Genomic DNA, 16,761 nt, shown 5'->3' with positions numbered 1-16,761 from the left:
GCCCACCAAAACAGCTCTGCCCATGCCCACGCTTTGGCTATAAGCTGGCCACATGGAGAGTCGCTGCAGAGAGAGCACAGAACAGCGTCACCACTTGGCATGTGGGGGGGGCTTGTCTGGTTCCCTCTTCCTCACCCCCCATGTTGGCACGGGGGCTGGTCAGCCACAATTGGCGCCCTTGGCTGCTGGTGCCCTCACTGGGCTTCTGGTGGCCAGACATGTGCTCGCTCTCTTCCAACCCCACTCTACCACATCTGCAGTGGTGCAGCCTCAGGTGAGTCAGGGCTGTCCTGAACAGTCAGAATGCCAGTCATCTTTTTACAAAAATCTTTCATGCTAGCCATCCCAAATATGTCTCCTTATATCGACCCTTTCCTTCAACACTATCCTCCTTAGAGGATTCCTTTATTGTACCCAAAACTTTATACATTCATTCTCTCCTTCAGTCCCACTAAAGTGTGTCCCACTTCACCTTATTGCATTTATATGTAATTTCCCTTTGTAACTATTTTGGAGTCTTGGTGCTCACCTTTTCTTTTTCTGTACCTTTTTGTAGCATGCCAGTGCTAAAAATCATTGCCTTAAATTATTGCACTATGAAGAATGAAGAATAATTATTTTTATCTCCATCTTAAGCATCTGATTATATATTGCAAGAATAAGTCTGTATTCCCACAGTACCAGTTTGACATTACCATTTGTGAAATAACACTATGAAATACCTAGGGCCAATATTCTTATCTACATTTCTTCCTGGATTTTGATGTTCAGAAGGACGTTCTTATTTCCAAAACAGAACTAATGCATTGGGAATTTCCTGACTAATATTTTTAAAACAGCACTGTACATTGCATGATTTTCTGCAGTTCTGCATTAACAGTTTAGACAGAGGAATTGATTAAGAGTAGCAACAAAGCCATCTTAATATGACAGTGTGCACATGGAAGTTCCTTTGGTGCAGTATTTACCAATGCACAAGTTCACTTGTGTGCCACAATACAATGCCACATAACCATTTTCTTAAGGCAGCCAGCTTATTTGCAGTAACCTTTTTCATAGTTTTCTCAAGGTATGCATGGATGTTAGTAACACAGAGGGAAAATGTGCAGATGAGTGGAAGGCATTGAAACTGAATGTTTACCTTTACTTGTGCATCTTTCCAGCTACTGCAGAGGCTTTCCTCTGCTACACTGCTTGCTTCTACTGCTAGGATGCAGAACAATGTTTTCCAAGGATCCTTTAATCACTCAGAAGTGCTAACAGCAGAGAAAGTCAGTGTCTCAGCAGAGAATGCTTCTGCAGCAAGGCAAATGCAAGGGGAAAGATACCATAACTTCCATCCATAAACTCAGGTACTTAAAATGGAAGAAGGTGGGAGTGATACATGCAGTACAAAGACCTTTGGAATAGCAACCGTACAGAAATCCACTAATCCTTGACAATATTCCATTCTATACTTCATGGCAGCTTCGTAGGCAAAAGCGAACCCAGTTTTAAATAAAAACTACTGTGGTATTTTATGCAGTTAGAGAAACTGATTCATGGTCAATTGTGTCATTTAACTCTGATTGGATATATTTGTTACTGGATTTTCTGCTTTATATTTGACTTATTGTCTACTTTGGAAGGAAACCCCAGACTTAATGTTGCAACACATACATTTTAATATAAATAATATAAATACTAAATTGTTGGTTTATTTAATAGGCCAGATCCAGTACTGTGGACAAAGGACGGTGGAGAATTACCAGATCCAGAAAGAATGGTTGTCAACGGTAGGGAGCTAAACATTAATTTCCTAAATAAAACGGACAATGGTACATATCGATGTGAAGCAGAAAATACTATTGGCCAAAACAGCGCAGAGTATGTCCTGATTATTCATGGTAAGTACTTCATGTATATACATTTTAAATGATATAAATTGACATGTACTTCAGATAATTTTTGTTTTTAATGTTACCTTTTAGTATTTCACATCTAATATTTCAGGCCTCTGAAATAAATATTTTTGATTCAGATTGTTTTCATAAATTGTCTAAATTGTGAAATATATTTTAATATGATTCTAATAATTCCAAATTTATATATAATCGGATTACACAGCGTTGGATAAGGATGGTATTTGAGATAGGGGACACATAATACAGCCATATTTAACTATTTTTATTATTACTTCAGGATAGTCTACAAATACAAGCTGCATGTTAAAATATAAACTGAAGGTTCTTGTGGAATGAATAGTGTGGCTGTGTGAGAGGATTGTAGAGTTCATAGAGGCAGAATCTCTGTGGCCTCACAAAAAAAATCCTGGCCCTTCTGAGCTAGAAACTGACCTTGACATATTTAGGCAAGTTGGAGACCAGGCATGTATTTCCATGGACCAAATTCAGACCTCCATTTCATAGGTCAAAGGATATTTTTTCTGTGGGGGAGGGATGGCAATTTTCACTGCTACCTCGTTTCTTCTGCACTATATTTATGGTTGCCAGCCACAGTTAGCAAGTTGCACGGAGAAATTGGGGGTGGGGGTGGGAACAAGCCTGCCTGCAACATACCAGTATGTAATATCACTTTGGATGCAAAATAGAAGTGATAACTTTTTTAAAATCAGGATGACACTCTAGGGCCCATTCCACACTCATAGAATAATGCACTTTCAATGTGCTTTGGCAGCTGGATTTTCCTGTGCAGAACAGGAAAATATACTTCTAAAGTGCATTGAAAGTGCATTGTATATTGCATGCAAACTAGATTAAATGCAGTTTCAAGACTTTGGGGTTAATCCTAGAGCATCACCCCAACACTGAAGTCATCACTCTGGTTTTGTTCCAGAAGTGATATAGACACAATACTGACATTCACCCCATTTTGCCCTATTAGCCTGTAAAACAATAGGGGTGGTGACAATGTCCCACACCGTTTCTGAGAGTTTCTTCAAGGAGAGTCTTTTTGGGAAAAGTAAAACTGAAAGTGGCAAAGTTCCATGAGTAGACCTGTTCTTTAGATCCATTCATTGTTGTAAAAGGAATAGTGTGAAGTGAACAAGGAGTGTGTCAGTGTGGTTATGAATATTATTTTCATAAGCATTTAAATGTGGTAAATTCAGACAGGAAAGAATGTTATATATGCCTCACTCCAGTTGCTTAAGCTTTCTTGAGCCACAATTATGAACATTCCTATTTCAGAATTACTGCATTTAAAAAGGAAAGTTTGCATGTAAAATCAAATGATTGGTAGATCATAAGCTAATTTAATCTTATAAGTGCTTCATGGAAAATATTTAGTGTGTCAAGGTCATTAGCAACACATTTCATGAAATATACAAGTTTGCCTTTACTTTTGCTCACATTTTTATAAGTACTTCTCCATGGAACATTTTAATTAGTCATTCTTGGCTCAGTTGTTGAACTGCAATTTATCATAAACACCCCATGGATTAATGCTGCTCCTGATACTAGATAAGTGCTGTGGATTTTATCATTGATTTAACTAATATTAGTGACAAAGGTAATGTCAGACTCATTGAAACAGTTAGAATTTAGTACTCTGGTTTAATGTTTATAAAATGAAACAAAAGAATTGGCAAACATTAGTTTAGTTCATACCTTTTATTCCTTCCCCAAAATATTGTTTGAAACAGTTTCCTAAACTGTGGGTTATATGTTTTTAAGATATTTATGAGTGTGAGCTTTGCACAGTGGCAATGAGGTTAATTTGAATTTCAATTATTGCTAATTGAAAATTTTTCCCCAATACAACACTGCAAAAACAAACAAAAAAATCCCAGGGAAGGGGAAACAGCAAGAATACAATGAATAATAATAAAAATTCAAAAAATGCAAAACTTGTATTTGCATGTGTGCACATGCATACAGCAATTTGAGCAAGAAATAGACCCAAGAAATATCTGTGCAAATAAAGTTATGAGGCAATGCATAAAGGCAATGCATAACTTTATTATACAGAAACAGGAAAATAACCTGAGCCAAATGGGCGGTATAAAAATCTAATAAATAAATAAATAATCTTTATTAACAGGGATTCCTCTAGATGGAACAATGTCTTACTTCAGGTATAATGTCAAACAATTGTTTGTTTGAAATATGGTTAGCTTGTGAAACCATAATTTCAGTCAGAGAAATATTTAGTCCTTGTTTGCCTTAAGAAATCTTAGTTCTAGGGTTTGTGGAGCCACACGTAGTAGGCATGTGCAATGTAGTAGGCATGTGCAACCTGCTTTTGTACTGTTGCCACTCTTCTTGTGCAGTGCATTTTCCACACCCTGCTGGTGAAGACTCAGATAATGGGGAAGAGAAACAAACTTTCAAGAGCTGCTCCCATATATTCCTGACTGAGAATTAAAATCACAGGTAGAGGACCTCCTGACTATTGTAGTAACCCCCCCCAAATGGTTAATGATGGGCCTGGATGGGGTGGGAAGGCGAGAGGCCCTGGGTGGGCGTGTACACAGCTATGCTTCCCATACATATTCTGTACAATCATACCACTTATGGGGGTTCTCAAAGCCTGTCTCAATGGTAAGAACGTAGAGAAAGGCTTCATTAACCAAAGCTGCACCTGTAGTGGATACATGAAAGAGGGCCTTTTTGGTAGTAGCTCCACAGTTGTGGAATAACCTCCCCCGGGAGGCACATCTGGTCCACTCACTTTCAATCTTTAGGAGGCAGCAGAAGATGGCTGTATTTGAGGCAGCATTTCATTACTTTGTTTTTTAATCCTATTAATTGGCATATTGTTATTTTAATTTATGTTTTTTATGTATTCCTTGCATTTTTATGTTTTTGTTTTATTTATATTGTAAGCCATCTTCTGTTTCAGAAAACAGAAAGGTGCCTAATAATTTTAAATCATTATGTTATAAATAATAAATAAATGTTATTTCAGTTGCCTCTGAAGTTTACAACCCTTGGACAACCAGTAGTGGCACATGTCAGCAATATTACTGCTTCCCCTTTACCCAGCAGTTTTGAAAGCTTTTCTACCAAAATGATTGAAGTCAATTAAAAGTTTAATCATCAAAATTTGATGAAACAAATGTAACAGTGACTTTTCAACAGTGACTTTTCAAGAACAGCCTGTTACCTAAAATACTCCTGAATTTAGATGGGGAAATTAGCAGATTTTAGAAGATGCAAAGAAAGGGGTAACAAATGAAAACTCCATATATGTTTACTAGGGTGTTCCCTTTAAAAAATTCACAGAGGGACTGGACTGAAAATAAATTTAAAAAATAACCTTAACATACTTTCATGTAATTTAAACTAACACAAGCACACAACATGAAAAGGAGGAGGTGAGATAGTGTGATAGGAGAAGGACTTGCAGGTCTAAAAAAATTATAGTTACCTTTCACAAAGTAAAGAAGTCCAGGTGGAAGAGACAGCAGGGTAGCCAACCTACTGGGAAAGCATTTGGATCTGAGAACACACACATGACAAAACATGTGTCCCCTAAAACAAAGGACGTGAATTGATTGCTGGTGTGAGGTAAAGAAATGTAAAACAGGTGATGGTCCTGGCATGGTTGAGACAAAACACCCCTTATTGGATTACCAGCAAACTCCAAGGTATAGGAGGTCCTAGAGAAGTTTCTCAGGTAAATGCAAAAGCTACATTTTCACCTCAGTAGTTGCCAGACTATGGCAAGTAATAAGGTTGACCTGACGATCTGGTAATTAAGAATTGAGAAACAGCTGAGGTGTGGTAAACCAATTACTTAGGGAAATGAATGACCACAGGTGTGATATAATGGGAAAGAATTAGCTGCAATCAGAGAGAGTTTAGCAGAACCCCAGGTGCCATTTGTTCATCAATAAGCAGTATTACTAGTTTGGGGTGAGAGAAGGGTCAGTGAAAAAGGCACCTTGTGGACACCAGTAATGTCACCTTATATTTTCCAGGGAGCTCCCAGAAGGAAGTGACATCAAGTTTGAGAATGTACCTTTAATGTACTATAAGGGTACAAAAATGGCTGTGTCAGTTCCATGGATAAAACTAACATGTCCTTGTAAATTTCTAGCTCAGTGATGCTGGCTTAGCAAGGTGCTTGTAACATTTACTAAAAGCTGATTTGTAAGCAAACTCTTTTCCCAAGTGGAAGGTTGGGGGCCTGGCTATTAAAAAGCCACATGTGTTGCTTAAGTGATGACTGATTGTTTATCATTATGCAACTTTTTAAAAAGGCATCTGTAAGTTTGATCTCCCCACCACTTTATTACATCCTCTCAATCTGATTATCTAGCTCGGTGAAAGCCAGTAAGAATCAACAAGATGCTTCATTATCAAGGTTCCATTGTAGTAGTTAAGTCTGATTATTTGGTTATCCGTGTCAGCACATCTTTCATATTAACTTATAAGTTGGCCTTGCTGACATATTTATATAATAGGCACTGGAGAATTTTTCCTAATTAAATTTCTGCAAATACAGAATTGGAAATTCATAGGGTAATTGAGAAAAGGTATTTTTGAGTTCAGCAAAACTGCATGAAATAAGATAATGTTGAATGTACTAAGTTTTAAAACTGTCAGTGTTTCATAGTTTATGAGATCAAATGATTGTTCCGTATAGTTTGATAATAAAGATTATCTTAGACAATTTTCTGTCCTTACTTTGAGCAATGAGATTAGATGTATAGCTAAATGAGGTGCAGCAAGTGGGACAGAACTTTTCCCCCTTTTTTCTTACTTTGCCATTTGAAAATTGAAGAAAGGGTTATGCCATTTAATAGAGGGCAAATATTTTCTTATCTTCGCTTTGCACAAAAATTGTCTCCAGCATTTAATATATTCTTCCAGTCTAGAGTTAATAACCACCATAGTTGGGTAAGAAAATGTATGATGGACTTTTCGTCTTTGTGAGCTCAGTTGAAGAGGGAAGGAGCACAAGAGAATTAAGGCGCTCTCTTCTGAAAATATGCCAAAAATCATTTACTTGCTTCAGGCAAGATTGGTACCTTACATTACCAGTTATTCATATGACATTGCATTGGGAAGCAGAGATTACCTTGCTAATCTACTATTACAAAAGGGAGGCTGGAAACAGTTGCATTAGATTTGGTAAGAGAATGTAAGTGGGGAAGTTGGGGGAACTGTTTTTTTAGGCTGAGAGTCCTGGGTGACATTCGGGAACTCTGGAGCTACTTCTGCTTGGGATTTGTTATATATAGGGAGGTGACACCAAAGTCAAAGTGATGAGGTGAAAACATGAAAGTGAAGGATGGTAAGGGATTTTTTTACCCTCTCCTCCATCAACAGTATTCTATTTAGCAGCCCCTCTCTATAAAAACAAACGAGGACAATGACATTGGCTTATATTTTCGAACAGGTCTCAGCTCTTGAGCCAAAGTGTTCTTATTTATTTGTTAGTCTGATTCAGTTTGGGGGGCATACATTTATCTATCCAGGCTGAAGTGAAGGAGGAGAGCTGAGATTAATAAAAACCATGAATTATTTCATTTACCCAAAAAAAACATTACACTTGAGTCCTATGCAGAGTTGTACCCTTCTCAAGCCATTGAAGTCAATGGTCTCAGCAGGGTGTAGCTTTGTTTAGGATTGCCTGTATTAAATGTATCAATATATTCCATCCTCAGTGTAGCCAGCTCTGTGGATATTTAAATTCAAATACTCAAGCCATGACCCAACAAGTCAGATATTTCTACAAGCTAACTTTAGGTTTGCAGAAAAATATGAAATCTATAATAATAGCAATAATAATAAACTAGGACGTTTGTTGTTGTTGTTGTTGTTGTTGTTGTTGTTGTTAGGTGCTATTAGAGTGGTATCATCTGCATATCTGAGATTGTTGATATTTCTCCCTGCTATCTTGATCCCAATTTGTGACTCCTAATCCCGCCTTTTTCATGATGTGCTCCGCATACAAGTTAAATAGGAAAGGCGACAGTATACAGCCTTGCCGAACGCCTTTCTCAATTTTGAACCAATCAGTGATTCCATGTTCAGTTCTCACTGTTGCTTCTTGACCTGCATATAAGTTTCTCAAGAGACAAATAAGAAGCTCTGGTATTCCCATCTCTTTAAGAACTTGCCACAATTTGTTGTGCTCCACACAATCAAAGGCTTTAGCATAGTCAATGAAGCAGAAGTAGATGTATTTTCTGGAACTCCCTAGCATTCTCCATGATCCAGCATATCCTGCCTGTACTTCTGGAAGTTCTCGGTCCACATATTGCTGGAGGCTAGCTTGTAGGATTTTGAGCATAACCTTGCTAGCATGAGAAATGAGTGCAATGGTGCAGTAGTTTGGACATTCTTTGGCATTGCCCTTCTTTGGGATTGGAATGTAAACTGACCTTTTCCAATTCTGTGGCCACTGTTAAGTTTTCCAAATTTGCTGGCATATTGAGTGTAGCACTTTTATTGCATCGTGTTTTAAGATTGTGAATAGTTCAACTGGAATGCTGTCACCTCCACTAGCTTTATTGTTGCTCAGACTTCCTAAGGCCCATTTGACTTCACATTCCAGGATGTCTGGCTCCAGGTCAGTGACTATCAAAATAGGATTTGAGAGACAGACCTAGGTTCAGATCCCTACTCTTCCATGAAGACTCACTGTCATCTTGGGTTAGTCACATGCAGTCAGCCAAATGTACTTTGCAGGGTTTTTATGAGAATAAAATGGAGAAGAGGAGAATGATGTAAGCTGCTTTGGGTTCCCATTGTGGAAAAATGTGGGGTATGAATAAAGTATATAAATAATAACTATATCTGAAGATAAAGAACAGATAAAAGATAGGCTGATTGTTGTGAGGAAAGGAAAGAAGGAAGCAGAGAAAGGTGATATAGCTATGGCTTGCAGGAATCTGTCATGGAAAGAAAAGAGGAAATGGTGGGGAAGGGGAAATGAGATGTCCTCTGCAATTCCTTGCCAGTCCCCAGAATTTTTTGTATCCTAATTCTAGCATAGTTATGGTTCAACATAATATTTGCTTAGATCCAATTTAAATCATTATATCTTTTATTATAGGACAAACAATAAAAGTTTCCAGGCTGAAAGCTAGCCAGTTCCTGGTAGATCCCATGCCCCAGCATTGACTTTACCCAGCGGCTGGGATTGCACTAAAGAAAAATGAGTCACTCATCTTAACCTTCAGTTTCCTTTAGTGGTCTGAGAGAATATGGAATATGGAAAAGACACATTTTCCTGGAGTTAGAATATTATATTTATGATGCATATATGCATGACATCCGCTGTTGGCATAGGATTGCAGACAGTGGTGAGTGGGCAAAAAATAATGGGGGGGGGTGTTTTCTTGTAAGGCTGTCAGTAATGGAGTGATGTTACATTTCAATTTCTCCGTGGTTTTACTGTGGAGTTTGCAGAAATTTCTGGAAAGCAGTGACATTCCAGATTTTTTTCTGGAAGTTACATTACACCAGCAGCAGCTCCTCCCACTCCTCCACAAACTCTTCCCTCTCCCTCACATTTGCCAAGTCAGTCCCTTATGTCTGCAGACTCTGTCAATGTGAATCTCACGGCATGCTGAAAAGCGAGTGGGGCAGAGATTGTTTGTCATTTTCTTCTTTTAAATTTGTGCTTTAATATATGCACCCCTTTTCCAACTTGATGATCTCAACCACAACAGCTTTTCTGCTTCCACTATCAAGTACTTTGGAGTCACCTATCTGTCTTTTATTCCCTTTCCTGTGAACATAACTCTCAGTGGGATCCTCTGAGCTAATTCCCTCATTTTCCAAAGTTATCTTCAGAACTCAGGAGAGATTTAAAAAGCTTTAGCAGAAGCAGAAGATTGACTTAAATGAAAATGTGTAGTTTATCATAATTAGAGATTAAGAGCAAGCATGGTGTTTATTCATATTAATTATATAAACAACATGAATAATATGATACTTTAATTAAGACAGCCTAAAAAATAAAATGGAGGGGAATCACTTTCTCCTATGGTGCAGTATTGAAGAAATATTGTTTCATATTCTCTTATAATAGTATACATAAACACATTTCTCAGCTTGTGACTAGCAAACTGTGTCGTCTATTTATTTTGTTGATTTATTTTTCGATTTATAGAACGCCACTCTCAGCCCAGCCATCTCGTGATAGTTTACAAAATATAGATATCAATAAAAATTCACAAAAATATTAAACATATTAAAACCCCTTTACAGTCGAGGATAGCATAGTCCATGTCCTACTCCTTAGTGGACCCACTGCTCTGCTGCTCCCGGTCTTTGGTTTCTTCATAGATGACCCTGGGCAGTGTTAGCTGGGGGGGGGGGAGGTCGTAGAAGGCAGGGAGGGATCCACAGATAGGAACTCTGGTCTCCTGTTTCTTGTCTTTAACTTAGTCATTATTAGCATTAACAATCATCAATAGTAGGCTTGAATGCAATCAAGAATTCCTTTGCAGGAATTTGTAACCCCTGTGCATGTAAAATAGCTATGTACAGGAACAATGCACATAGAAATAGCAAGAGATAAAGTGCATTGGCCCTGCTTTGGGATGCTAACTGGATGATTTCTATTTATATTAATTTTATTCATTCAGAAAAGTTATACTACAACAGTAATCATAAAAACAACCAAGTTAAACATTTTTAAACTGGCTGTTGTGGTATTTCGGGGCTGTGTGGTGTGTTAATTTTAATCTCTTGATATTTTGTCAGTAACTGGGGATGGCTTCTTCAGAGGTAGGACATGGCAAAATGGGAATTGGAACTTAGCCATGGAGAGAGTTCCATCTTCCTCTGTCCTTCCTCTAAAGAAGCCTAGCTCTATCTCCTCATGGACGGCCGCCTGAACACCCCCTCCCCAGAATTATTTGCCAGTATTTTGGAAGCCATGGCTGAATGGCTTAATCAGAGTCGTCTGAAACTGAAGCCCTCCAAGACGGAGGTCTTGCGGTTGGGGAATAGGAGGACAGGACAGAAAGCACCCTTACCTATCCTGGCTGGGACGGAACTTACGGCTGTGGCCCAGGCCAGGAATCTGGGAGTGACCATAGGTGCCTCACTAACTTTGGAGGCACAGGTCAAGAATGTAGCCTGCCAGGCATTTTTCCTGCTACTAGTGCCTTACCTGTCCTCTGAACACCTGGCCACAGTGATCCATGTGACAGTCACCTCCAGAATAGATTTCTGTAACTCACTATACACAGGCCTGCCCTTGACCCGGAAATTGCAGCTGGTGCAAAATGCAGGTGCTAGGGTCCTCACAGGAACACCTTGGAAGGCCCACATCCAGATTGTGCTGAGGCAGCTACATTGGTTACCAGTTGCAGCCTGGATCCACTTCAAGGTTTTGGTTCTGACCTTCAAGGCTCTGTGCGGTCTGGGACCCACATAGGTCTGTCGCCCTATGCCCCCTGCAGAGCATTGCTCTCTGGAGGTACCAACTTGTTGGTTGCTCCTGGCTCTAGAGAAGCTTGCCTGGCCTCAACCAGGGCCAGGGTCTTTTCAGTCCTAGCCCCTACCTAGTGGAATGAGCTCCCAGAAAAGCTGTGGGAGCTTTCTGCATTCTGCCGGGCCTGCAAGACAGAGCTCTTCTGCCAAATCTATAGTTGAGGCTAGGGTCTGAGTAGAAGATCGAATTGGGGGCCCCACTGGTGCTAAGCAGCAGTACGCCGGGGTCATCTATGGTGAAGGTTATAGCTCCCTCTTACCATTTCCCCTATTAGATTGGATGTTGTTATGGGGGTAATAGGGGATTATACCGCATGTTTACTTATTTAATGTTGTATTTTTATGTCCTGCTTGACATTTTAATGTTTTTTTTTAATTGATGGACTATTGTAACCCACAACAAGCGAGTCCCAGGAGGGGCAGGAAATAAAAATCCAAAAATAAATGAAGTAAATAAAGATGTCAGTCATAGTTACTGGCAAAATGCCATGGACTAATACTAACAGACCATGGCCACACAGCCCAGAAAGCCACAACAACCAGATGAATCCGCCCATGAAAGCTTTTGAGAATTCATTATTTTTTAACTTTTAAAACAAACCAAAAATTCAACAAGGAAATGAAAACAGCATAAGGTATTATTCAAGTATCTCTAAAATGACCTTTAGGGTCCTCAAACACCTGCTTGTTTGGCTTACCATCTGTTTGCCAGGCACAAACAGGAGCCAGTTCTCTGTTGATCAAATTGAGTTCAAGAGCCTGTTCATCATGTCAAGCTTATTCAAGTACCCCGCATCCACTCTGTTCCATGCTTACATGTGATCACTGAACACTGTTATAACACTTATAAGCGTGAACACTATACATACATAGACTTCATCCTTGTGATTGGGTAACATTGTATTTTTTATCATAGGCATGGCTTCCACATACATACAGGATATATACCCACATATGGATGTAGGTGTTAGTGGAATTAATTATTCCTCCTACATTTGAACCTTTACACAGATAAGTCATGCATACAGAATGTATTCTGACCCAAACAGATTTGAGTTTGATCCTACCAAGATTCCTAAAGATAGTCCCGATTTGAATCATGTATTTCTGAAGGGTTGTTATTCTGTTACTACATAGTCTCACGTCTATGATAAAAGCCTGACTTATAATTATCCTTCTATACCAATTAGATCAAGCAACTGAATGGCAAACTATATCCTGGAACTTGTAATGGAGTTTCATTAAACTTTTCCCTGGAGGTTGCTGTTTGGATGGGTACATGGATGGGTAGGAGTTGGTAATTAACTAATTTCCTGCCAGTGTTTTTCATCACAGAATTGCCCTGTGGATAGAAAAGCAAATGGAGAAGAAATTTTGAGAAGGGAAATAGAAATAAATGTAAGCACCTTTTGGTACACCTTCTTCCCCCACTTCTATTTGCACTCTTGTGTAGCTGATTGATGTTGTCATTTTGACCTGACTTGTGTTTGGTTATTTTTTCATCTTTCCCTCACACCGGTGTGACACCTATACCCATATTAGGTAAATAGTTGCTTATTGGCTGAACTTGTTAGAAGGAAACAGTTCAGAAATAGAAGGGGCAAAAACTGCAACAGAGCCTTAGAGGAAGAAAATGGAAGTTTCCTTAAAAACTGAACTCTTTCTAACCAGATAACAGAAACAAAGGCTTGTGTGTTGATAGCATGCATTAGATACAGTTTTCTCTCAAGTACTGGGAAATTTTCCTTGTACAAAATTAAAGCATTTATAACTTTTAAAATCCATAATGTGGTCAAATATTGTCATTTTATATGCTAAGTTATAATTATGGTGCCCCCCTCCCCACTCTGCTGTTTTGGGCTGTCACTACTCAACTGTTTGATGGGCTTCTGCTGCAGTCCTTTTAAAGTTTAAAGGTGCAAGCTGAGTAGCATGGATCAAGCTTCTCTCCAGTACTCAGCTATTTTTGGACTGTCTGCAAGCCCTGTTTAAAGAGACTGTGATCCCTTTCAATGTGGTTTGCAGGCTATAGTTCAATTTGTGGTTCAGCCAGGAAATTAGAATAAGAAGACGAAGAAGAGTTGGTTCTTATATGCCGCTTTTCCCTACCTGAAGGAAGCTCAAAGCGGCTTACAGTCGCCTTCCCATTCCTCTCCTACATTTTCTACATTAAGTACATTTCCCAAGTTCATGTCCATCTCTAATACATAATACAAACAAATATTGAAGTTTTTAAAGGCATAATGAGAACTATTAACTAAAAAGGAACTATAAAAAGAAATAAAAACTGGATAATTTGCTCATCTCTACTATATAGTAATCTATTTCATGATAATGCATGTTTGTAACAGAGGTCCTCAAACATTTTGAGCATGCAGGTTCCTTTGGAATTCTTTCAAGATATCCAACCTCTGATATAAAATATTGGGGGGGGGGGGGAGACATAATTTGATCTTTATCTTTTTTTCATAATGTTTGGCAAAATAACATATTTTAATTAGTGGCATCCACCCAAATAGTATATGAAGCATCAAAGTATGTAGTTGATTTCAATCCAAATATGCACTAATTGTTTTAATATTAAATTTCAAGATAAGACATTTCATTATACACGAATTAATAAGATTATTTTACACATGACATTAAGAAGCTGAGCATGTATAATGTAGCATGCCACAAAAATGGCCAGTTCATGGTAAAACATCCTTTCTCTATTTCTCACATAAAATAGTTTCAATTTTCCAGTTACACAATTCTCATACCTTCTGTGCCTTTAAATGTCTCCCATGTTATTGATGTGCACATGTAAATGCTGCTAATCCTAGTTAATAAGTGTAAAAGATCCACTTAAAAATCAAATATATTCTATCCAATGCAGGTATGACATTTGAGTTGCAGATTGGGGAAATGCATTTAAAAAGATTTAAGCATCACTTGTGAAAATGGGCTAACAGTATCAAATTGATTATACTCATAAACATATTGTCGGTATGTAGACAAATCAGCTTGTTAGGTCTTGAATCGATTTAATTAGTGACTGATTTAAATCTCAAATTGAAAGTTTAATTTTTTGTGGATTAAACAATTTAATAATAGATGATAAAATGTCTCGCCCACAGGGAAGACAGGCAATTCCTTGCTACCCTACTGTGTCAGTGGGTATTAAGTGGGAATGGAAGTCCTTATAGGGCTTTCTAATCCCTGGAGCTCTTAAAAGCTAATTGCATAGTATACTCACAGGCCCTAAGATGAGTGTTGGGATCAATGCCTACTTGCAGCCCCCTTGGCATTATTCTATTGAGTTCCAGAGCTAGATGAGTTGCTTCCTGCTGTGTATCCTTTAGCCATAGTTAAGTTGAAGATGGCCATTGCTTGCTAAATATTGAGTCATATATCCTTATCCATTGTTGTTCCTCTATATATTGCTGAAACAGCCTAGGTGGTGGGATATGTCTGGCTGTCCAAATTGGAATAGGGCCAATCAGGGTGCAGCCAGCTTTGCCTTGATTGGCCCTGTCCCTGCAGTTCCCGCCCCCCCGTCCCTGGACTCTAGCCTTTTTGCTCTCAGACACCTCAGTGCCTGAAGCCATCAGCAGGTGAGAGAGCCCTTGGCAAAGGGTCGTGGTAAACGAGGGCCTCCCGGCCTGCTGACTGCCTGCTAAGGAGCTCTGTCCCACCTTAAGCTGCCTGGCTGGGGCCCAGGCGAGAGGGCCCTTTCAAGGCCTGTTCTTAGGAACGGGCTTTGCAGCTAGTTGTTTAATAAGATTTTAGTGAGCTCGTCTTACTGTTGAAGAATCAGAGGAAATCAGTAGGGATAGTTTCAAATTTTACTTTTCTGTTGTTTCTGACCAAACATTCTGATGACACTCTTACCTTATATAGAACTAAATAACACTTCTTTTTTTTGCAGCGCTTTGTTTCCTTGCACCATTTTATTCTTTGAACAGTGTTGTTACCAGAACAAAATATTATTTGTGTGCCAATGAATCACCCTTATGCATTATTATATATTTAGATGAAAATGTATATTGTATGTATAGGAAATATATATATATTCTGCATAAATCTCATAGGGATACATACATAGTACGGGTGGACATTAACCAAACCATTAAGCAAAATTCATCACAATTTTTCCCTGTTCATGAACAGAAGTTCATCATGAATGGCCACATCTTTTAAAGCGGTTCCTGATGGTTCATGATTGGAGCAGTAAGTAGGGGTTTAGAAGGACTCCCATTAAACCTCTACTTTTTGTTTCCTCTAAAAGCAGCTGAGCAGTGAAGAGGTGTTCCCCACCCCTCAGCTGTTTCAGGCTCTTATATAGTCTGTTTAAACTTTAAAGGGACTTCAGAGGACAGACTGAACAATAGCTGAGTGGCAGGATGATGCTCCCTACCACTCAGCTGTTTGTTGGACTTCTATTATAGTCCTTTTCAAGTTTAAAGAGACTATGCAAGATAGCCTAAAACAGCTGTGGCAGGGAGCCAGGTGCTCCCCATTATTCAGCTATTTTTGGACTTTCTTTAAACCCTGTTTAAAGGGACTTATATTCCTTTTCAATTTGACCAATTTGACAAACCATGAACTGGTTTGGTTCATATTTCAATGACTGGTTTGTTTATTTACGGAATTTCTATGTTACCCTTCCCCAAGGTCTCAAGGTGGTTTATATACAGAAATTCACAACATATTCATACATTCTGTTGCATTTCTTTTTTTTAATTACTAAAATTATAAATAAAATTGAATTATAAATCAACAGCTGCTATTCATTGCAGCTTAGGAACGTACCAACCTTCTCATAAGTGGGAGGGGAAAAGAAAGTACAAGGAAAGATGTTCTTACGATGTTTAGGTGTTATTACATATGCCCATCAGTATACACCTGATTTGCTTGTAGGGTTCATTTCAGCGATGAGCCACATGGTCCCAGAGCAATGGTCCCAGTTGGGGCTGGCTCCTGCCAGTAAAATGGCACTCTTCATACAGGATTATGGTTGAGTCCAGGGCAGCCTAGAAGTTCTATGGGCCTCCATCCTCTACTTTCCATGTTTCTCCTCCTCCTTCACAAGGCTCCTCTCTATAGGGGACAGTTTTACTATTGCCAAACATTGAATGTGCCTGCCAAACTGATCAAAGCTGAAATTTTTAAAATGTTTAAATATTTTTGGATTGCTTAGAACTAACTACTGGAATATTCAAACATTTGTTGTAATTTTGGAGTGCTAGGGACTAAAATATTTAAATGCTAGAAACAGTTCTGTTAAGTATCTCTACTCAGAATCTTTCTCAGTTCTGTTCAGTAGAGCTTAGTGCTCTTGAAAATATGTTATTAGAATGGGACTATAAGAATTCTT

The 16,761-nt window shown here is 38.6% G+C and overlaps 1 protein-coding gene across 3 annotated transcripts in view; it reads left to right on the top strand.

Moving 5' to 3' along the window:
* The window catches only part of CADM2 (cell adhesion molecule 2), a 522,633-nt gene that overhangs the window by 435,552 nt on the left and 70,320 nt on the right, over nucleotides 1-16,761 (top strand). For all 3 annotated transcript variants that reach the window (XM_077342354.1, XM_077342352.1, XM_077342353.1), the window contains one exon: nucleotides 1,708-1,886. In XM_077342354.1, the coding sequence (XP_077198469.1) occupies nucleotides 1,708-1,886 (179 nt within the window). The remainder of the gene's footprint in view (nucleotides 1-1,707; nucleotides 1,887-16,761) is intronic.

This window comes from Paroedura picta, chromosome 6, assembly GCF_049243985.1.
Source record: "Paroedura picta isolate Pp20150507F chromosome 6, Ppicta_v3.0, whole genome shotgun sequence".
In the NCBI taxonomy this organism is placed as follows: domain Eukaryota; kingdom Metazoa; phylum Chordata; class Lepidosauria; order Squamata; family Gekkonidae; genus Paroedura; species Paroedura picta.
This window is presented reverse-complemented; position numbering and strand designations above follow the sequence as displayed.